The sequence below is a fragment of the Phyllostomus hastatus genome, unplaced genomic scaffold (genome assembly GCF_019186645.2).
Source record: "Phyllostomus hastatus isolate PE091 unplaced genomic scaffold, TTU_PhHast_1.1 phas_contig_17, whole genome shotgun sequence".
Classification (NCBI taxonomy): domain Eukaryota; kingdom Metazoa; phylum Chordata; class Mammalia; order Chiroptera; family Phyllostomidae; genus Phyllostomus; species Phyllostomus hastatus.
In genome coordinates this window covers 16,967,161-16,989,289 of record NW_025333664.1, presented here as the reverse complement: position 1 = coordinate 16,989,289, position 22,129 = coordinate 16,967,161, and the positions used below count along the sequence as shown (strand labels likewise).

General features: G+C 60.3%; 1 protein-coding gene across 5 annotated transcripts in view; it reads left to right on the top strand.

Moving 5' to 3' along the window:
* Positions 1–20,546, top strand: part of SRC (SRC proto-oncogene, non-receptor tyrosine kinase) — a 54,564-nt gene extending 34,018 nt beyond the window's left edge. For 3 of the 5 annotated variants that reach the window (XM_045832904.1, XM_045832905.1, XM_045832906.1), the window contains 12 exons: positions 504–764; positions 2,597–2,696; positions 3,677–3,694; positions 10,060–10,158; positions 10,358–10,461; positions 12,351–12,500; positions 14,082–14,237; positions 15,743–15,922; positions 16,860–16,936; positions 17,635–17,788; positions 17,901–18,032; positions 18,321–20,546. In XM_045832904.1, the coding sequence (XP_045688860.1) occupies positions 512–764; positions 2,597–2,696; positions 3,677–3,694; positions 10,060–10,158; positions 10,358–10,461; positions 12,351–12,500; positions 14,082–14,237; positions 15,743–15,922; positions 16,860–16,936; positions 17,635–17,788; positions 17,901–18,032; positions 18,321–18,529 (1,632 nt within the window). In that variant the 5' untranslated portion in view covers positions 504–511 and the 3' untranslated portion in view covers positions 18,530–20,546. The remainder of the gene's footprint in view (positions 1–503; positions 765–2,596; positions 2,697–3,676; positions 3,695–10,059; positions 10,159–10,357; positions 10,462–12,350; positions 12,501–14,081; positions 14,238–15,742; positions 15,923–16,859; positions 16,937–17,634; positions 17,789–17,900; positions 18,033–18,320) is intronic. The other 2 variants (XM_045832907.1, XM_045832908.1) reach the window with 2 other exon arrangements.
* The last annotated feature ends 1,583 nt before the right edge of the window (positions 20,547–22,129 follow it).

The following is a 22,129-nucleotide window of genomic DNA, read 5'->3' as shown; positions in this document are numbered from 1 at the left end:
TGGGGTGAATTCCCACCCATCTCTCTTTTCAGCTGCTTGCTGTATCCCTAACTTGGTCGCCAACTTTTAACATCTCTCCCCCTGGTATTAGACAATTTCAGTCAGTCATGTATTCACTCAACAAACCCTCGGTGAGCCCTCTCCTACGTGCTAAGTGCCTGGGATATAGACATGACTCAGATACTGTCCCTACCCACAAGAGCCAGAAAGAGTGACTCAGAGGGATGTGGGAGAGGCTAGAGCTTCTGATTATGAGGTTTCTTTTACGCTTGGTCCTGTACCAAGGAAGCGCTTTATGGGCGACATGATCATTCCCATTTTACCAATGAAGAAACCAAGGCTCTGAAAGGCTAACTTGCCCAAAGAGGTTAGTACCCCTCTTTGGGCCCCAGATTCCCCATCTGTAGAATGGGTTGGGGTGGAGGCTGTCTAAGGGGCCCAGGCAGCCCTGCCTGCTCCCAGAGTCCCTCCTCCTTCACCCCCAAATCCTCTCTATTCTCTAGCCAGGACCATGGGCAGCAACAAGAGCAAGCCCAAGGATGCCAGCCAGCGACGCCGAAGCCTGGAGCCTGCTGAGAACACCCATGGTGGTGGCAGTGGGGGTGCCTTCCCCACCTCCCAGACCCCCAGCAAGCCGGCCTCCGCCGACGGCCACCGAGGCCCCAACACGGCGTTCTCCCCTGCGGCCGCTGAGCCCAAGCTGTTCGGCGGCTTCAACTCCTCAGACACAGTCACCTCCCCGCAGAGGGCGGGGCCCCTGGCTGGTCAGTGGGCCTGGGAGAGAGCGTTCCAGGACGCCTTTGTCCTTCCTGGCCAGGCCCAGGCTGCTCTGCTGGGAGGGCTGGGTGTCCTGGGGCAGCGACACCCCCTCTCGGGGCTGCTGTCTCTTTTGCTCACTAAAGGGGAAGGGTCTATGGGTTACTTGGCCTTGGGGACTCTGGAGTTTCCTGGAGGCCGTGGGTGGGAAGGGCTTCATAAACTGGAAAGTGTGTCGCACAGTGCATCAGATGCAGAGTTTAAAGGGGCCCAGAGATAAAGGACTATAGGGGGAAACTGAGACCCAGAGGTCCAGGGGCCTGCCTAGGGCAGCACAGGGACCAGGTTGGAGGCTTTGCTCTTTGCTCTGGTCAATCCAGAGACGGCTCAGGACAGGCGGCTGGTGTGTGGCAAAAGGGGCCAAGAAGGGCAGGGTTGTGGGGGAGGTGGTGTATGGGGGTGTTGGGAGGAAGAACCAAAACTCCTCTGCAGAGGCCCTCCTGTTGCTGAGGTGCGCCCCTGCGCCCTCTGCTGGCACTTTGGGGGTATAGCAGCCCAGGCAAGGGATGCTTAGAAAGCGGCAGGTGTGGTCCTGGAGACACAGACACAGGACATTCACGCAAACACTTGTGTCCTCACCCAGCACAGTCACATGGAGCCACACACTCATGGCTACACACACAGAGTCAGCAACTCATGCAAAGACACCCATGCAAGACATGTACGTGTGCTTAGCCGGGGACTCTGTCGTAGACACACGCGGACCTCGCACACAGAGACGCTCTCAGGGACACCGGGGCCTGCACGCCCTAGGCACAGACCCACGCGCAGCACAGATGCACACAAATGTAAGCACGTGTGCACACGTGGGCTTGTGGTCCTGGATGAAGACACACGTATAGTCCAAAGCCCTTCAAAGACACAGGACGCAGACGTGTGCTTAGGAAATGTACTCACGGATACCCACAGACTCATGGGCATGTCACACATGTGCAGTGAGAACACAGAAACACGCAGAGACAGAAGGATGATGCTTATGGGCCCCCCGGACAGAGACACACGCCCAAGGGAGATGACAGACCCACACACACACCCATTCATTTGTCCAGGAGACGTTTGCGGCACCTGTGCTGTGTGCTGGGCTCTGGTGCGAGCACACAGCAGGTGTGCAGAGCAGACAAGACCCCCGCAGGGGAGAGAAGCAAAGCAAGGCGCGTGAGCCATGCGGGGTGTTGGAAGGTGGGGACTGAGCAAAGGAGCAGAGTGGCAGGGAGGGAGTTTTGGCAGATTGGGGGGGTGAAGGTTGTAATTAAAACGGGGGACAGAGAGGGCCACTTTGAGGGGACGGCTGCCTACTGCTAGGCTCTCCCCAGGCACACGGAAGCTCCCAGAGAGAGAAGCGGAGCAGCCTCCTCCGGGGCGGCTTCCGCTGCTCACTGGTCCATCCCCCCTACCCCAGTTGCTTCTGGAGCGCCTCTGTGTGTCAGGCTCTGGGGACGAAACAAAGATGCCCGCTAGTGGGGGCGTCTGGCTGTGTGGGGAAGACAGACGCGGGCCCAAGAAGCCGGCATCACCCAGAGCCCGGGGCGGGGCGGGGTGGGGGGGCAGTCAGGCGCGAGCAGCTGCCCGTGCTCCTGCACGCCCTCACCGGGGTGCTCAGGCACATGGGTGCATTGCACGTGCACAGAGGCCACTGCTGGGACTGTGACTGTGCCTCTGGGCTGGGCCGTGACATCCTGTGGGAGACCCATCCCCAGTCCCCCAGGGCACAGCGTCCTTCTGTCCACCCGTCTCCCCAGAGTGGTCTCTGCCATTCTGATATGCCCCTCCCCCTCCGCAGGTGGAGTGACCACCTTTGTGGCCCTCTATGACTATGAGTCCCGCACGGAGACCGACCTGTCCTTCAAGAAAGGGGAGCGGCTGCAGATCGTCAACAACACGTGAGTGCCCCCTTCCCTCCCGTCCCTGGAGACTCCATCCCTTGGGCCCAGTCTTGGGCCAGAGCCGCTTCTGAGCACGAAGGGCGGCAGGCAGGGCCGAGCGCCGAGGCTGGCTGAGGGCCAGGGAGCTGCCCCGGGGCCTGCGGGAGTGACGATGAGGCACGTGGTGGTGTATGGGGCTCCGGGAGGGTGCCTGGGACAGGGGCTTGGGCTCAGTGACTGGTCGATAGGACACAGCAGCCCAGGTCCCAGGCTGCAGAGGGGCATGTGGTCAGGGCAGAACTGGGCCCTGACCCCGAACAATGAAAAGCACAGCCTGAAATCGGGGGCAGTGCCCACAGAGATGCCCTCATTAGCGACCTGAGGCTAGAGAGCCTGGAGCAGCCGAGTGAGCCAGAGCATCCAGCTGTGGGGAGAGGAGCCCACACTGAGAGGAGTCCATGTGGGGCCCCCAGTGGGAGAATGTCAGGACTGGGCGTGTGGGTGAGATGGCAGGACCGGGTGTGGAGGGCAGGACTCCCCAGTGGATGTCTGGGTCACCTCCAGGGACCCCGGCCTCAGGGTGGGGCATCCTAGAGCCATGCTGGCCTATGGGGGCCCATGCCAGACTCTGGGGCCTCTGCGGGCGGGGGAGGGGTGGGTGGGACTCCAGCCATGGGGTGGGGGGGTCCTCCTCCTGCCCCCCCTTCTTTCCCTGCATGGAGCGCAGGGGGAGCAAGGTGCAGCACCTGTCATGGGGGGTCATACGCCCAGGGGTGGGGGCCGGCGGAGGGTGTCAGGGTGGGCTGGGTGGGGTTTGCTCGTGCAGAAGTGCCAACAGGGCAGGGCGGGGCGGAGCCTGCAGCTGCTGCATTGGCTTGCTGTCCCCCCTCCCCCGACCCCTGCAGCCTGGGGACCCCTCCCCCCATTCCTGCCCGCGCTTGCTTCCTCCAGCCCTCTCAGCTTCTCCCTCTCTCTGCTTCTCTCTCGCTGGCCCTTAGGAGGAAGGTGGATGTCAGGTGTGTACCTACTTCGTGGGCGGGTTGGGCGGGGCGCTCTGCCGGTGGGGGTGGGGCTGCTGTCTGCATGTGGCCGTGTCCCTGCCTGTGGTCTCTGGCTCCCTTGGCTGCCCACTCCAGCTCCCCAGCTTATGTCACACCCCCAACCAGCAGTTTAACCAGGTCCTGACCTTCCCCCCAGACTGAGAATGGGGAGGGTCCTCCCATCACCCCTGTCGTTTCCCACCACCCCCCCTCCTGGCCACCCTTCTAACTCACCTGCCCTTCATTCTGACTCATCAGCCCACGTTGAGTGCCAGCCACATGCATGGTCCAGGGCTGGGCCCAGTGGGTCTGGGTGGAGAAGGCCTGGCCCATACCTTCCTGGAGCCAGAGCGTGGCCAGGAGCCAGCCCCAGGCCAGGCCAAGTAGCAGGCGGAGGGTGGGGCCAGGGTCTGCCAAGGCATTTGGGCCTCTACTGTGTGCCCCCCTCTGGTGGTGACCCGGGGACCGGGAGGTTCAAGCAGGTCTTGGAGGAAGAACAGTGAAGTCACGTGGCACGTGGAGGTGGTGGAAGGCAGTCCCTCGCAGAGGGTGCCGCACTGGAGGGGCTGGGTGCCTTTGGGGCTGTGTGGAAGGGCAGGAAGGTTCTAGAGGGTAGAGTAGAATGGGTCCGTGAGTGTCCTCGAAAGCCTGGCTAAGGAGGCTGGACATCTCCAACCTCTCTGAGTGTGTCTTGCTTGTTCACGCCTCCCTGCCCTTGTGCATGCTGATCCCTCTGCCTGAAACGCCCTGTGTCCCATCTCTGCCCGGCACACTCCTGTTCCTCCCTCCAGACCCAGCCGGGGTCTGCCTTCTCCGGGAGGCGAAAGGGGAGAGAGGTGCCAGGCGCCGTGCCAGGCGTCCGTAGCCTCTGCCCTCGAATTTGCTCAGCAGCAGTCCCGCCAGGGCTATGGTGGTGCGGCGAGGGGATTTCTCCCTTTTACAATTGAGGAAACTGAGGCTCCGAGATGTGCAGGCCCTTGCCCAAGGTCACACAGCTACCAAGCAGCAAAGCCAGGGCTGGAACTCCGGCAGCAGCTGACTCCAAGTGCTCTCCCTTGGGGGAGGGGCTTTCCCAAGGTCCCGCCCCCTCACGTGTCCGAGGCCTGGTGTCAGTCCAGTCCTCGCACGGTCTGGGCTGTCTGCATCTGCCCACCTCACCCTGGGATGGGAGCACCTTGAGGGCTGCTCTCAGGTCTGCCACAGTCTGGGTCCCCCATCACCTAGTGCTCAGCACGCGGGGGGCGCCCCGCTGGTGCAGGTGGACAAGATGAATGAACAGTAACGAAACACCACCGTTTATTGCGCTTTGTGTGTGAGCCAGGTTTCGTGCTGAGCGCTTTGCGCTGCATCATTTTATTTATACTTCACCACAGCCCTGGGAAGTGGAAACCCATCTTTGCTCCATTTTATAAACAAGGAAACTGAGGCCCAGAGAGGTGAAATGACTTGCTCGAGGTCCCACAGTTATTGGTGGCAGAGCTGGGAGGGGTAGGCATGGCCCACAGCCCTTGTCGGGGTGGGCTCAGTGGGGGTGCAGAGCAGCCAGGAGGAGCAAAGGCCCCTGCAGGGGAGGGTGCATCAGGTTGCAGGCTCAGAAATACTGGGGGGAGTCGCAGCCAGCAACCGTGGGAAGGGCATGTCGGGCTGGGTCTCAGATCTAGCGCAGGGGCGGCTGTAGGGAAGGCTCTGGAAACCGATTCTTCCACTTTCGCCCAGAGTTCGAGATCCGCCCTCACTCCTCTTTTGTCCACCCCTTCGCTCCCTCTGTCCTGGGGGGTGTTTGGCTGGCCCTGGGGCTGCCAGGAGGGCCGGCAGGGATGGAGTCCCGTCCATGGGCAGACCTGGGTGGCAGTGAGGGGCCCTGATGGGAGGGGGGGTGAATCGAGAGTCCCTCCTCTCACCACAGTGCTCGGTCGCCCCTTTGCCAGAGAAATTGGCCTTAGAGGAAGAGGAGAGATAAAGGGACTGGGGGCGGGGGCGGGGGTGGGGGCAGGGGTGGGGATTGCTCATTGGAAGTTGGGCCATCCGAATGTGAGGTGTTCAGCTCTCATACCCCACTCACATGCCCTTGCATCGGTATTGCTTTGAGCTCATCATTGTCTAGCCCCCGTGCCCCCTGCCCTAACCCTGCACTGCCCCAGTGAGGGAGGGACTGCCTGAGTCTAACCTGCAGCTGGGCTGGGTGTTGTTGGGGCGCTGGAGAGCTAAGGGGTGAGCCTGTTTGCTGCTGGGGTCTGGCCAGGGCTGGCTGGGTCGGGGTCTTCCCAGCAGGCTTGAGACCCTGCCCCAGGTCTTCATGCCGTACAGCCCTGAGTCCTGGCACGCTGCGGGTCTGCAGCCCCAGGCCTGAGAAAGCCCTCCGGGCCCGAGGTCCGACTTTCCCGAGCGCTGGCCGTGGTGTCTGAGTCTCCGGGGGCCTTCTGGGTCTCACTCTGGGTTGCTCCCTGAACTGCCCCTTCCTCCCACCCAGGTTCCAGCAGCTTCTTTGCAGCAGCTCTCCAGCAGGCACTAACCTCTGCCACCTTGCCCCAGGCACTCCCCACCGTGGGGCAAGGGATACCTTCCCGCCCTCCTTACTCGACCTGCCCTGGCCTCACCCTGCCCTCTCCCACGCGCTACGTGCCCAGGCCTCAGGGCTCGGAAACTTGCCCGCGGGGGCCATGCCGAGCTGCCCAAGCCTGCCTGCCATCCCCAACATGCTTCTCGGACCGGTGTGCAAGCACTCAAACGGGTGTAACTTCCCAGATCCCAAAGCTGCCACAACCCTGGTCCGCATACCTGCCGGGCCAGTTCAAAGGTTAGGGTCCAAAAAGAGGGTCCTGAAGCTCCGACAGGCGAGGTCAGCAGCCTGAGGTCACACAGCTTGTGAACAGCTTGTGGATTGCAACATCACAGCTCAGGGACATCCTGTCCAGGGCTTACTCCTCTGGCCACCGGTGGGAAGGTGAGGGGTCAGGCAAGGAATGTCTTACTCTTTTCCTTCTCCCTTTTCCTTACCCATCCGATAAGGACGAGGCCCAAGGCAGGTGCTTATAGATTAACCTGCCTTCACTTCCGAGGCTGACTTGGGTTGGTGTCCCTTGGCTGCCACCTGTGACAGGGTTGCATCTCCCAGACCCTAGTCTTGGGAAGATGGTGCTTGGTAGCTCCATCTCACAGGTGGGTAAAGTGAGGCTCAGACGATCATTGTAGCAATTAGTGGACCTGAAGCTGAGGCTGGCTTGATACCGACTGATTCACATTGCCTCGAGGGAGATTCCGTGAAAAAGGAAATGAAAAGTATAATTTCCTTTTCATACGTGAGGAAACTGAGACCCAGAGAGGGTAGGGTACTTGCCCAAGATCACACAGCAAATCTTTATTGGAGGTGGACTGAGCTGCTTTGGTTTTAAAAAAAATGTTTTTTAGGGAGCGGAGAGAGAGGCACTATTGAGAGACAGATTCAATTGTTTTTCTTTATTTTAGCCAAATCAAGATATTACACATTGAGTTCCTACTATGGTAGGTTCATACCAGGTTCATACACATTGAGCACCTACTGTGTGCCAGGATCTGTGCTGGGATTTTATATCCGCAGAGGGAGGCATGGGTATCCGCATCCTACGGATGAGGAAACCGAGGCGGGGCCAAGGTCGCACAGCCTGCACTTGGTGAGCCTCAGGGTGCCCGGGGTGGCCGACTCGGGCTCTCAAGCTCTCAGACGCCTCTCAAGCTGGGGCCAGGCCGGAGCCGGACCTTGAGTCCTTCAGTGAGATTGCGGTGCCCCACCCTCCCTGCCCTGGTGAACCGAAACTCCCAGACCGGGCCGGGAGCCCGCACTCACGTAGAGCTAATGTCCGGGAGCTGGCGCCTGTGCTGGCCAACGTCTGGGTCATGTCTGCAGAACTGAACCCCCATGGCTTCTCGGGGCCCTGTTTGGCTGGCCTCTGCGCACAGGCTCTGCCGGTTCTCCACTCTGAGTTGGTGGCTGGGGATTCCCTAGAGGCTGGTCAGCTTGCAGACTCTGGCTTTGTCAAACTGTGTCCTTTTGTAGCCTCTGACCCAGATCTCAGCCCAGGCCCCTGCCCCCAGCCCCGCGGCCTCCCCCTCCGACTGCCCCTGGCTTCCCCCTAACCCTGAGGGCCTGGGGAGGCTGCAGGGGTCTCGGAGGCCTGCTGCGTCTGGCTGCGGGCACCAGCACCTCGGTTCTCGCTCTTGCTCTGCCAGCGGTCTGCTGGGCGGTGGTGGGCAAATCCCTGTCCCTTCTGTGCCTCATTCCCCCCACTGGTGAAAGGAAGGCCTTGGACTGGAAGGTCTCAGCTGTTTCCTTGCTTTGTAGCTGTGGGCAAGTCTCAGCCCCTCCCTGTGCCTTAGTTTCCCCAACTCTATAAAGGAGTACTGCGTTACTCCAGCCTGGGTGCTGTGTGTCCTTGGGCTGGTCCCTCAACATCTCTGAGCCATTTTCTAACTGGGAGGCTGAGGCCTGCCTTCTTCCCTCTCAGGGTGGCCTTGAGAGTCGAGTGGGACAGACACCCCTAGGTGGGTGCACAACAGGAGGTGGATGGAGGTCCTGGGCATGCGAGGGCTCCGATCCTTGAGGTGGGCCCCACCCCCTTACCCTCCCTCTCCTGTGGAAACTCTCACATGAACTGTGTCCCTGCCCGAAAGTGTCAGTGACGGCACAGCAGACTCTGCCGCCCAGCCCCTATCACACTGCCCTCACCTCAGTCCATCTGGGAGGACCTGACCCCTTCTGGTTCAGCCTCGCCCCCTACCCCCCTCTCTCAGCTACACCCTAGTCTGGGTGCTCACCTATACTCCCCCAAGTGCTTGGAGAACTCCACTAGCCCCATCCTCTCCTGGTTTCAACTTCTCCATCTTCCAAATGGGCTGAAGGTCATGGGTTGGGGGAACTCAGAAGAGCCAGGAGCCGGGGTGCAGGTTCAAATCCAAGCTGTGTGGCTGTTGGCAAGTGCCTTTCCCTCTCTGGGCCCAGCGATGGGGAGGGGAGCACATCTTGCTTGCTGTGTGTCTTCTCAGGGTCGTGGTGAGGTCCGAAGGCATCCTTGGATTGGGAAGCTCAGCGAGCCCTCAGCCCTCTTACCTGGCAGCCAGGAGCCTGGGCCTGGCTGTGTGACCTTGAGCAGAGGCCTTAGCTTCTCTGGCCTCAGTCTTCCCACCTACACTGGAGGAATGGGTGGAACTGGACCCCATTTCCCAGGCAGCCCTTCCCATGGCCCCCACGCTCCTCATGGACCCTCTCCCCATTCCCATTGGTTGCTTTGGATGCGAAACCTCTGTGGCTGCCCCCCGCCCCCCGCCCCCAGCACCGCCTGGCTGCCCTGCTCTGTCCCTCACTCTTTCCGCCTCTCACCACCCCCATCTCTGCCTCTTCTTTCCTGTTGGGCTCTCGCTTTCTCCTCTCTCCTCTGTGTCTCTGGACCCCCGCTCCAGCCAGACCTGGTTCACATTCAGATGGCTGCAAAGGTACTTCCCCCCCTCCCTGCTCCCACCCAGGCCCGGGGAACCCCACGGCGCGGGGGGCGCCTCCTGCCCTGCCCCCTGTCTCCTCTTCCTCCTGGTGGGGCACTTAGTGCGAAAGTGCCCTGGGCACTGGGGCTCTGCCACCTTAGCCACCTTCCTACATGATGCGCTGTGTGATTTTGGGCAAGTCCCAGCCCCCTCTAGCCTCAGTTTCCCCCATAGATGGGCACGCTGCAAGTGGAGGCCTGTAGTTTTCAGCCAAGGAGCCTTTAGGTGTGACCTGTGATTTGTGACAGAGGCAAGCACTGCTCTGCTTTGCAGGGTTGGTGCACAGAGTGTCACCGGGCCCCAAAAGGGCTACCCCTGCCTCCACCCAGGTCTCACGAGCTCCCAGGATCGGGCTTCCGAATCTCAGGGCTTGGGGAAGCTTTGAAGGTCTGATTTGACATCCGTCTCGGGCAGGAACCTTCTCTCCCGTTGAAACTTGCTTTCTGCTCAGAGGCAAGGAGCCCTCTGCCTCACTCCCACGGCAGCTCTGGGCATCTTCAGATGGCTGGGTCTCTCTGAAGGGAAGCAAGATGACTTCCCGTCCCAGGAGTCTGTGCCTGTGAATTCAGGCCTCGGGCCGACCCAGGTCAGCCCTGCCACAGCCCTGGACAAAGGCCGTCTGAGTCAGCTTTGGCCAGCAGGCCTCTGGGCCAGGGAGAGGAAGAGCTCCAGGCCGGCGTGGCCTGGCAGGCTGTGAGTGCCCCGTCCCACGGCTCCCGAGCTCCACCTGGCCTCCAGGGCTCCCGGCACAGCACCCCTGAGGACTGTGGGCACCGGGCCCGCCGCTGATGACCCCCTTCTCCCTTGTTCCCTCCCTCTCCCCCGCTCAGAGAGGGAGACTGGTGGCTGGCCCACTCGCTCAGCACGGGACAGACGGGCTACATCCCCAGCAACTACGTGGCGCCCTCCGACTCCATCCAGGCTGAGGAGTGAGTATGGGCTCTGGTCTCCCGCTTGCTCACCGTGGCTGCCAGTCCAGAGCTTCTCTCTGGGGCCGGGGCCGGGGCCGGGGCCGGGGCCGGGGTGGGAGGTCTGGCTGCCCAGGGCCCCGGCCGCATCCCCGGCAGAGACGCTGCGTGTGGGCAGGGACCTGGGCCACCAACACCAGCCTCCTCCCTCCCGCCCCAGGTGGTACTTTGGCAAAATCACGAGACGGGAGTCAGAACGGTTACTGCTTAATGCAGAGAACCCGAGGGGGACCTTCCTGGTGCGAGAAAGCGAGACCACGAAAGGTACGAGCACTCCCGCAGGCCAGTGGGGGCCATCTTTCTGTGGGTTGTTTGAGCTGGGTGTGGCAGAATGAATAGGAGTTCGGTGTATGGAGTGAGGTGGTAAGAACCCTCCAGGCAGAAGAAATGGCAGGGTCAAGGGCAGAGAGGTGCATCTGAGGAGCACTAAGTTATCATGGGTGGCCAGAGGTGCAGCAAAAGAGGACACTTAGCCTCTCGGGCCTCAGTTTGCTCATGTGAGGAGTGGGCACAGGTCGTCAGGAGGACTGAGGGCCACACAGCAAAAGGCTTATTCCCAGGGTGGGTGCTGATCCAATGGGCTTCTCCTCTTCCCCTTCTCCAGGGGCCTCTGAGGCTGGACCGGGTCCTGGGACCTGGCTTTGCCCTTCCCCCCAGTCCTAGCCCCTGTTCTTTTGTCCCATCCCCCTGCAAGAGAATGTGTATGTATCACCCGTATCACCGCTTTCTCTCCAGCCCCTCTGCAAGTGGGTTGCGGGCGCCCCATCACCATGGCAACGAAGCTGGGCCACTTCCTGCGGGCCTGGGGCTCAGCAGGAGATGGGAAAGCAGATCATGCATGTCACGCATGTGCATTTATGAGCAGCCGTGTGGCTGTGCACGCCATGTGTGGGTCCAGGCCCGTGTGTGCACGTGGGGGTGGGCCTGCCTGTGTGTTGCTGTGTGGGAGTGAATTGTTGTGGGTGTGTCTTTGTGCCTGAGGGCCTGGGAAGTGTGTACCTTCAGTGTTGCACGTTCGGTGTGTACAACCACGGGGCACAGGCAGGCCTGTGTGTGAGCCCGGAGCGTCAGGGGTTGGCTTCAGGCTCAGGCCTGTGGCTGCTGTGTGCCCACTCCTGGGTCATCTGCAGCCAGTCACGGTTGCCCCCGGCAGCTTTAGGGGCCTGCGTGCTGGTGCCAGTCCCAGCTCAGTGCCTGACTGCTGGTGACCTGACGCCTAGCTGCTTTCCCTCTCTGGGCCTCCTTCCCCCTTTTTTACACAGAGTTTTAACCCCTGCCTGAGGACTGTCCGGAGGGTCTGTGGGCCACGGGGCCTGGGCTTCCAGCACGCCACCTGTGCGCTGCCTCCCACGAAGGGCTTTGTCTGTCCCCTGGAGCTTCTGCCCCACTGCCCTGCCCCTGGGGCTCAGCCTCGTTCCCAAAGCCGCCGTCTCTAGGGCTCAGGTTAACAGAGGCTCCTACCCGAACCTGCTGGGCAGGAGGAAGCTCTTCCAGCCCCAAGCTTTTCCGGGCTCAAGGAAAGCAGGGAGGTGGCCATTATGGCTGGCCCAGCTGAGCGTTAGCACCTGCAGGTCACACCCGGCACCTGGGCTCCTGCCCCTGTCTGGCCCAGCCTCAGCCAACCACCTGCTCCTGCCTGGGCCTGGAGTCTTCAGGAGGTGGTCGGGCACAGACAGTGCTCCTGAGGGCAGACCCAGAGAGGGGAAGCAGTGTCTGGGGACACACAGCCACTTGGAGCCATTCCTACATGTCCAGCAAACATTTATTGAACACCTACTGTGTGCTAGGCCCTCTTAAGTATAGTGTTATTGAATCTTCCCAGCAGCCCTGGGAGTAGCCCCATTGTGCAAAGGAGGAAACTGAAGCCCAGAGAGGGCAAGCGACTTGTTCAGGTCACACAGTAGGGACACTCAGGCTTCCGAAGTCTTCCAGCCAGGCGCCCCTTTGCTGACCGGGCCCCGTCTCAGTGGCTGCCCCAGAGCTGGGTGCTCAGAGATGGGCCGGTCCACACCTGGCACTGCCCTGGGCCAGGGGCTGCGGACGGGGCGTCCCTCCCCGCTCCCGTGTCTGACGGAACTGCGCTCAGTGCTGTGGCCTGTGGGGGCGACCGGCTGGCGTGGTGCTCACGGCTCCTCTCTGGCCCTTCCCTGCAGGTGCCTACTGCCTCTCAGTGTCCGACTTCGACAACGCCAAGGGCCTCAATGTGAAGCACTACAAGATCCGCAAGCTGGACAGCGGCGGCTTCTACATCACCTCTCGCACCCAGTTCAACAGTCTGCAGCAGCTCGTAGCCTACTACTCCAGTGCGTGTCCCTCCAGCCCGGGTCTCCAGGGGATGGGCAGCTGGGCCAGGGGAGAGCTGGCCGTCTGGCCTGGGGCTAGGCCCTCTGAGGGCACTGGCAGGGGGTATCTCAGGCTCGGCTGCTGACCCTGAGGAGGGGGCTTTGGGGCCAAAAAGGGCAGGAGCTCCAGTTATGCTGAGGATGTGTGGCTCCTGCCCTCCTCCCCCCTCTGTTCCCTGTCCTTCTTTTTTTCGTCTTCTTCCCCAATCCCTTTTTCCTCCCCCCTCCCCTGCCTTTTCCTTCTTTTCTCTCTGTGCTCCCTTCCTTGTTTCCCCTCAGCCCTCTCCCCCTTCTGCCCCTCCTCCTTTTTCTCCTCCTCTGCAGCTGGCTGGTGAGGAGGGGGCTGCCTGGAGGAGTGAGCAGGGAAGGGAGGGGCACAGGCTGGTGTCATTTGTCTCTGCAGTCCTAGTTCCGGTCTGAACTGGTTACTGGGAGTGGAGGAGGGGGCAGCCAGATTGCTGCAGGGAGAGAGAGAGAGAGAGAGAGAGAGAGAGAGAGAGAGAGAGAGAGAGAGAGAGAGAGAGAAAGAACACTCGAGTGTCAGCTGGATCCGAGGGAGGCAGAGGGGGCAAGGGCTGGTGGTGCTCACCTGCGCAGCCCCTGCGTGCTGCAGCGTGGCTGTTCAGTCTGCGTGCCGAGGGCTGCCCGGGCAGACTGAAGTGACTCAGGCCCGTGTGAACCCAGGTGGCGGGTCTCTGTGGGTGCCTGTGTGGTCGTGGTGTGTGGCTCTGGCCTCTGTGTGCGGATGCAGCCTGTTCTGAGAGCGTGCTGCTTCCCACCCGACACGTCCTCCTGTCAACTGCGCCCCCAACTCCCTCTAGGGTCTGCCACTTCTCCGTCCCCTCGGCCACCACTGCCATTCATTCTGAACCCTGTTTCTCCAGATCAAACCCCTCCGGGGGTTATCCTGGACTCTCAGGATAAGGACCCCAGTGTGGTCTCTGAGGCCTTGGGTAGTCTAAACCTGAGGCCGCTCTTCCCCCATTCACTTCCCGGTAGCCCCCCAGCCTCCTTCCGGCCCCTCCCCCCCAGCAGCTGTTCCTCCCTAAAGGCCTTTACGCAGGCACGAGACCCTGTGCCTTCTGGTTGGAGTGCTGCTCCCTTGTTAACCACTCACCCTCCTGCAGATTCAAGCCCAAGTACCGCTTCCTCTGGGAAGGCTTCCGGGACTCCATCCAGCCCACCCGCTGTTGCATGCACAGCCCTCCTCTGTCACACATGTGGTTTTGGGAGTTGATTACGGGAAGCTGGGCTCCCCCGGGCCAGAGGCCAAGGTTCCACTGGACTTGTCCCCCACTGGGTCCCTGGCACCCACCTAGCTGGGCACTCCTTAAAGTCTGGCGAATGAATGAATGGGTGAGTGAGCCGGTGAGCAGATGCATGAGGCAGCATGACCCTGTGTGAGGTGAGGGGCACACACACAGTGTGGGTGCTCGGCCTCAAGGACATCCTGTGTGTCCCCAAAGTGGGTGTGCATGTCACATGCAGGTCCGTGCACACGCACCCCAGGCCCGAGCCCCACTTCCCTGTCTCCCTCTTCAGAGCATGCCGACGGCCTGTGTCACCGGCTCACCACTGTGTGCCCCACATCCAAGCCGCAGACTCAGGGCCTGGCCAAGGACGCCTGGGAGATCCCCCGGGAGTCGCTGCGGCTGGAGGTCAAGCTGGGCCAGGGCTGCTTCGGAGAGGTGTGGATGGGTAAGTCCTTGCTCCTACGCCTCGGGGCAGACCCAGGCAGGTGTCCACCCCGTCTGGCAGCTCCAGGCCCCCTTCACCCTCCTCCCCTTTTCCTCCCAGGGCCTCCTGCGCTTCTGTTAAACAGTGGGCCCTCTTTTAAATATGGAGCTCCCCCAGTGGTGGCTGGCACAGATGGGTGTAGCCCCCTCACGCCTCTGCGGAGGGGCTGGGCATCGCATCTCCCTGGTGACCTGCCGGGTGGTGTGGCCCAGCTCACTCTGAGTCTTGGTCTTCCCAACTATAAAATGGGGCAGGGGGTAATAGGACCCACTGTGGGGCTGTGCGAGAACACCGGCCCAGCGTGCGCTCTTACACTAGCTCGTGGCCCTGGGGAGAGAAGCCCCGCTCTGTGGAGGGGGTCCAGGCAAGGGCAGGCCTGGCATGTTCCGGGCCTGTTAGCAACCCCTGTCTAACCCTGGAGAAACCGCAGGGCCCTTCTGGGAAACAAGCACCACGCTGCCCTGACAAAACTCAGGCGCCCGTCCGCCGGTCTCTGCTGACACAGGAGTCGCGGAGGGCATGGGGAGGCAGGCAGGTCAGGGGTGAGCCTGTGGCCCCAGGGGAGGGGTCACAGTGTCCTGTCTTCGAGGTGTTTGTCCGAGCCGCGGTATTCCCTTGGCATTGCCGTCCCTGCTTTTCCCCCTCCAGAGGGAGAGACGATGGAGGACAGCAGGGAGGGTCCCCAGGTGGAAGGCACTGCGGGGGGCGGGGGGTGGGGGAGGCCTGAAGGCTGGAGTTCAGGCCACGCCGGGAAAAGAGGCGTGTTGTGTTGGCTTTGAGCTGGGCAGCGGGGAGAGGGACGAGCAGCCAGCTCCTAGGCACGCGGGTGAAACGAGGATGTGAGCGCGGCCTGCAGCAGTCCACGCACCAGCTGTTCTGCGGCTGCAAGACTCACATGCAGCTTGGGTGTGCGGTCGCCAGTGGGGGAGGTTCTTCTGCTTCCCTGATGCTCCAGGCAGCCTTGGGAAGTGCCGGGTGCCTATCCCCAGATGGGCTGTGCTGGGAGGGCTTGAGCCCCAACCCTCAGGTGGAGGCCCAGAACCTGGGAGGAATGGGCCCCAGGCCACTCATCAGAGAAGCCTCAGCCCCGGTCCATTCATTTGCTAGCACCTGAGGCACCTTCTTTGGGCTGCTGGGAAGGAACGTGATCACCCAGGAAAGAGCAGTTGAGTTGGAGCCTTGGTCTCCCACCCCAGGCCAATGTGCTGCTTTTTGAGACATTCCTAATGGTCGTAGTTCTGATGGCAGCTGCTCTTTCCTGATCACGTGACAGAGACCCCTTTAATCCTCGTGGTAGTCCCGGGAGCAGCGTCCGGTCCTTGTGCCCATTTTACAGGGGGGAGCCCTGAGGCTCAGAATGGCCAGGGAGGCCAGAGCTGAGATCGGTCCCCGGGCAGATCCTGGGTCCCTGTGGGGTGGGAATGGGGGGCCTCCACTGAGGCAGCCTTTGCCCCTGCCCCACACAGGGACCTGGAATGGCACCACCAGAGTGGCCATCAAAACCCTGAAGCCAGGCACGATGTCTCCAGAGGCCTTCCTGCAGGAGGCCCAGGTCATGAAGAAACTGAGGCACGAGAAGCTGGTGCAGCTGTACGCAGTGGTGTCTGAGGAGCCCATCTACATCGTCACGGAGTACATGAGCAAGGGTGAGGCCTGGTCACCGACGCCGGGCTGCGGGCCACCCCTAGCTGGGCGGCTTCTGAGTGGCGGTGCCCACCACAGAGTGGGTGGGGGGTGCTTTCCTGCCCCCCAGACCTAGAACGGGCCTCTTTAAAGGCGGCATGGACTAGAGCCAACTTCTCATGCCAATGGAAAGTTAAAACGAAGGTTGTCTTTCTTGTTTCATTTTATTTTTAATGATTTCCCACAGTGCATCTTGTCTATGATGCTGGCTTTCTAAATGGCCCCGTTTGCCATTTGGGGGCAGAAAGAGAACTCCCTCCAATCATCTGAGCCGAGCCACATCAAGTCTCTAGCTTCACCTTTACTTAATTTTAAAACTAATGAATTACTTTTTAAAATTCTCCTTTTTGGAAGCATAGTTTATATATTATGAAACACACATACCTTAAGCATCCAGGGCAATGAGTTTGAGCAGCTGGACTCTTGGCATATTCCTTACCACCATTGGGACATAGGAGGTCTCCATCCATCCCGACAGGCCCCTGCTCCCCTGTGCAGGCGGTATCTTCCAGCCCCAAACCCAGGCAACCCCTGGCATGCTTTCTGTCATCCTAGATTTGTTTACTCCATAACTTCATTTATACAATCTTTTATATCCAAGGTTCTCCCTTCTTGTATGTGATCAGCAGTTTGTTCCTTTTTTATTGCTGAGTAGTATTCCACTGATGGAGGGACCATCGTTTCTGTTCACCTGGAGGTGAATATCGCATGGTTTCTTGTTCTGCTTGCCTTTGAGTGATGAATGTCGAGTGAGGCTTTTTTCAGAGATGGGTTCACATAAACTCTGCAGTGCCGGTTGAAGTGAGGCCAGCACCCCCGCAGTTGGACGGGACCTGGGAATCGCTGTTTCCTGGCTCAGGGAAACAGGGAGGGCGCTAGAGCTGCTTTCTCTCTGCCCAGGGAGTTTGCTGGACTTTCTCAAGGGGGAGACAGGCAAGTACCTGCGGCTGCCTCAACTGGTGGACATGGCAGCTCAGGTGAGTCGGCCCCTTTTACGCCCTTGGCTTTGAGCACTGAGACCCACATGGCTCAGCCAGTTCTAGCCTCTTGAGTGCCCCCTCCTGGAGCTTGCTTTGGTGCCTTCACGCTCACCCATCTCGCCTCACGTATCACTGGGACCACTTATAGTGCTATAAGCAGTGGTTCTGGGTGGAGGGAAGAGCCCTTAGTGGGGCAGCAGGATTCACGGACTTGCTATGGGTCTTAAGCCTCAGTTTTCTTCTATGTGAAGGTCATTTATTCACTCAACAAACAAGTACTAGTACGTTTTGGCCCAACAACCATTTTTTTTTTCACTTAATCCTTATCACAACCAGGAGAGGTAGGAACGGCTATTATTCCAACTGACAGATGAGAAAACTGAGGCTCAGAATGGGCATTTGGGATAGCAGGCACGACCTGGCACCCATCTGTGTCTCTGGAGCGTCTGAGGCCTCTTTTTCGTTGTCACTCCACTTCTCCGGCTGCATGTCATCTTGTGCCTTCCCTTTTCTCTCTGCCCTTTGTCCTGCGTTCCCTCCTGCTGGGCGCCGGTCCTTCCTTTTGGTGCCAATACCATTGGATTATATGAAATTGGATTATAATCCAATTTCATTGTCTGAAGAACTGGGAAGGGCAGGGTGCTGGGTCGGCCCTCTGTCACGGGGATGACCCCAGCCCTGGGTGTTGCCTGCAGATCGCCTCAGGCATGGCATACGTCGAGCGGATGAATTACGTCCACCGGGACCTGCGTGCGGCCAACATCCTGGTGGGAGAGAACCTCGTGTGCAAAGTGGCCGACTTCGGCCTGGCTCGGCTCATCGAGGACAACGAGTACACGGCCCGGCAAGGTGCGCGGGCGCTGTCCGCCGTGGGAAGCCCTGCTGCTTCTCTGAGCCTCGGCGTCCTTAGCTGTCAAGTGGGGATGGGAAAGGCACCTACTGACCTTTCTTGCTTCTGCAGGCGCCAAATTCCCCATCAAGTGGACAGCTCCAGAAGCCGCCCTCTACGGCCGGTTCACCATCAAGTCAGACGTGTGGTCTTTCGGGATCCTGCTGACGGAGCTCACCACAAAGGGGCGGGTGCCCTACCCCGGTGAGAGGCTTCGCCACAGCCCGTCTTTGGTCCCTGAACCCTTCCGCCCCGGTGACCTTAGACAAGCTAGGCCCCCTCCCGGGTATCAGTTTCCCCGTCTGCATAACAAAGAAGTTGAACATCTGACTCTAGGTTCTCTCTGGTCAGGGCTCCCAGCCTGGGGAAGGGGTGTACCCACTGTTCACCCCCACCCTGTCCTGGCGGGAAGCCCTCTGTTGTCCCCACCAGCTCCCCTGTCCCCGAGTTCCTTTCCGGAGCCAGCCTTCTCACTCCTCCCTCTGCCCACAGGGATGGTAAACCGTGAGGTGCTGGACCAGGTGGAGCGGGGCTACCGGATGCCCTGTCCCCCTGAGTGTCCCGAGTCCCTGCACGACCTCATGTGCCAGTGCTGGCGGAAGGAGCCGGAGGAGCGACCCACCTTCGAATACCTGCAGGCCTTCCTGGAGGACTATTTCACGTCCACGGAGCCCCAGTACCAGCCTGGAGAGAACCTATAGGGAGCAGGCTGCAGGGCCAGACTGGCTTCTTGGCTTGGATCTGGGGCTGGGTGGCCCCCAGGATGGGGTGCCGCTTCCCTCTGCCTGTCTGCTGTTGATCCTCTCCATGGGGCTGAGTCGCCAGTGGTGAGGCCTCTCCCTCTTTTGTGGCACGGAAGGGCTCGGGGCCTGGGGCAGCCCTGAGGGCGCGGCCACCATGTCCTGGCTCCTGCTCCAGCCACACGCCTCCTCCTTGGGCCCCTCCCGGAGCTCTGCGCACCCCGGCAGGAGGACCCAGGAAGAAGGGCTGGAGCCGAGGGCTCCCTTTTCCCAGCCTCCACCTACTCTACACATTGGCTCCTTCCCGCTTCCGTGCCACCCTGCTCTGTCTCCAGAGCTGGCTGGAGAGCCTTTCCAAAGAAAAGCGATAGGCCCTTGGCCGCCAGCCTGCCTGACACCCTGCCCCTGGCCGCCCATTTCTGAATCACTTGTTGGTGGAGGCCGCTGGGGCCAGACCCCTCTGCCATGGCTCCCGGGCAGGGCAGGCCGAGGCCTAGACTGACGCGATGGTGGGTGGGCTGGGCACCCCCTCAAACCCTGCCCTTCTTAGGTCCAGGGGACCCTTGGGGATAATCAATTCCATGTCCCCTGTGACTCATGGGGAAACGGAGTCTGAAGAAGCAGTTCAGAGTAGAGGTGGGATCAGAACCCGGTGCTCCCTCTGTCTTCCTCAGGAACCAACAAAATTGTCCTCAGCGGCATCATGGACAGACTGTGGCTGCCCAAGGGACAAGGGGCCAGAGGATAGGTTAGAGACAGCAGAGATCCTGCTGCCATTTCCCGTGCAGTGGGGCTGCTTTGCGGGGAGAGAGCGGAGGTATCGCTGGGGCTGAGCTAGGAATGAGGGGTGAAGGTGCAGGTGTAAGAGGCAGACTTCAATCAGAATGTGGGTGGATTTTGACCTTCAGGTCTAGCCAGCCATGAAAGGGGATGAGTCCCCAGGTTCTGGAAGCAATCAAGCAAAATAGAAGATCTGAGTGGTTGGGAAGCTCTGGCCCTGACCATAGGAGGGAACCCGAGGTCGTCCACCCAGTTTGTCCTATGTCATTTCAATGCCTGGCCCCTGCTCTTCTCCCCAAGTGTCACCCCCTCACCCAGGAGCAAGGAAAGGAGTATGCAGGCTGGGGTGAGCGGAGAGGAGGGTGTCCACCGCCACACACCAGGACTGGCTGTGTGACCTCGGGTGGACTTCGCTTCTTCTCCTGGCTGCAGCGTCTGCCTCCATAGGTGGCCGTGGCCACCTCTGCACTTGGTCCACTCCTGTCCAGACCCTGTGGCCTCACATCACACAGTGAGCACAGCCCGGGGCGCAGGAGACCGTGTGTGGGCCCTAGCTCTGCCGTTCCGGGTGTGTGGTGGCTGTTGCCTGGGCCTCAGTGCGCTCCCCTCCAAGGGGGTGGCCGACAGTTGGCGGGCAGCTGGCCAAGGGCCTCCATGTGTGTGTGTGTGTGCACGTGTGTGTTCCCCATGTGTGTCCATATTTAACATGTAAAAATGCCCCTTCCTCTGCCCCCCCCCCCACATCCAACACTTCCCCCGCAGCCCCCTCACAGCAATAACATTCCTACTGCCAGGGATTCTGGAGTCGGCCGGACCCTGCCGCGGGGACGGAGGCCAAGCGGTGCCTGCCCGTGGAATTTCAACTCCCCTCTCATCCTTGTCTGTGACCCCGTCCCCTCCTGTCTGTCCCGGTGACGTCCAGGCTCGTGGGCAACAGCGAGCTCTCACATCCCTTCCCAACTGCCCAAGGCCCTTTGTAGAAGGTGTCCTGATACTGTCCTTTTTTTACAAACAAACAAACAAACAAATAGTGTTTTGTAGATTTCAGATGACTATGCAGAGGCTGGGGGGCCCCAGCTCTGGGCAGGGCCTGGGGGTCCCACATTCCATGGCCCAGGCTTGGGTGGGGAGGGGGGAGAGCCAGAATTGGTTGTAAATACTTTGCATATTGTCTGATTAAACACAAACAGACCTCAGAGTTCAGCCAGTGGTTTATTGAGCAGCTACTGTGTGCTGGCGAGGGAAGGGGGTGGGAGGTAAGGATAGGCTGCGGTCAGAGGGGATGTGGTGTGGGCAGCTCTGGGGCCTGGAGAACTTCAGGCCTGGGCATGACGGGATTGGAGTTTGCCCAGGTGTGCACACCTGGGCCTGCATTCGGGGAGTGAGCATGTTTGGCAGGAGCCTTGCTTGTTGTGTCTGAGATGTACCAGGTGAAACCCAGGTGTCCTCAGGTGTAAGCAGTTCAAACTCATGCCCTGGGTGGATGGTGACTGTTGACAGTCTGGGGGAGGGGTGGGGTCGTGGGGAGAGGTGGCTGTGTGTTTCCCAGGAGCACCGGGCTGGGTGGGAGGTGGGGTGGGACCAACTGAAGCCCTGGGCTCTCCGGAGAGAAACCCAGGACCCTTCCTCTCCTCCCTTCTCTCCCACCACCCATGGGCACAACCTGGGAAGGTCGTTTGCAGCAGTCCCTATGAAGACGTTATTTTCCATCAGATCACACACCTATCTGTGAGCCACCTCTGGCCGTAATAACACTGTAATTAAAAACAAATCTCAAAATCAGGATATTATTTTGTTCAGTACCATCTTCACAAGCCTGAGACCCCATGGGTGTGCTCATGACTTGGGAGCACGAACAGGAGCTCCCAAGGAGCATGGGTGGGAGTTTGGGGTGGGGTCTTCTGTTTGTTCATGGGGGGGTATGTCCTAGGATGTGTGTGCTTTTGTGTTCATACGGGTGTAGAGGGGCCTGTTTGCCCCCGGGTCTGCATGTCTGTACACACACGTGTCCAGGTAGTGCGCCAGCCTGTGGGCTTCTGGGGTGTGGGTGTACCTGGGTATTAATGGGGTATAAAGTGAGCGTGCATGAATTTGTGTGTGTTGCCTGGACACAAACCCAGATCCATCCAGCCTGACCCTGCGGGCTCCTGGGCTGTGGCTCCAATGTGTGTGACTGGTCCCGTGGACGAGCGTGGGGCAGCGTGTGTCTGGGTGGACCTGGACGGGTTCAGAGTGCACCCGGCAAGCAGGAGACTTCCGGCAGGGCCCCCTTGCAAGCGGGCTGGTGATGCACCCTGGCCCTGGCAGGGGCGGAGTACTCAGCAGCGCCTCCGCGGTGGTCAGAATGCGCCTACGCAGCCTCCGTGTCCCCAGCAGGTCTGTGTGCTGGAGGCACCCCCGGGAAAAGCCCTGCACCCCCTTTCTCTCCGCTGGCCCCCTGTGTCTCTCTGTGGGCCTTTCTCCGATCCTGTCTCTCTGTTTCTCTTTTCCTCTCCAGCTCTCTCCCGCCCTCTTTTCATCTGTGTGGCCCAAGATCGCTGTCTTGACAATTCTTTGTGTTTCTTTCTATTCCCTGCCTTAACCTGCCTTTCCCCCAACACCTTGGTCTTCCTCTGCGTGTCTCTGTGTGCTCTGACTTGCTGTCTTTGTTTCTCTATGTGTCTGTTTCTCACCGTTCCTTTCTTCTTCTCTGTGCCTCGCTGCCATCTCCTCTGTTCTCTCTCCCCCTCCCTTTCAGATTTTCTTCCTTATCAATATCTTGATGCCTCTGACTCCCCCCCC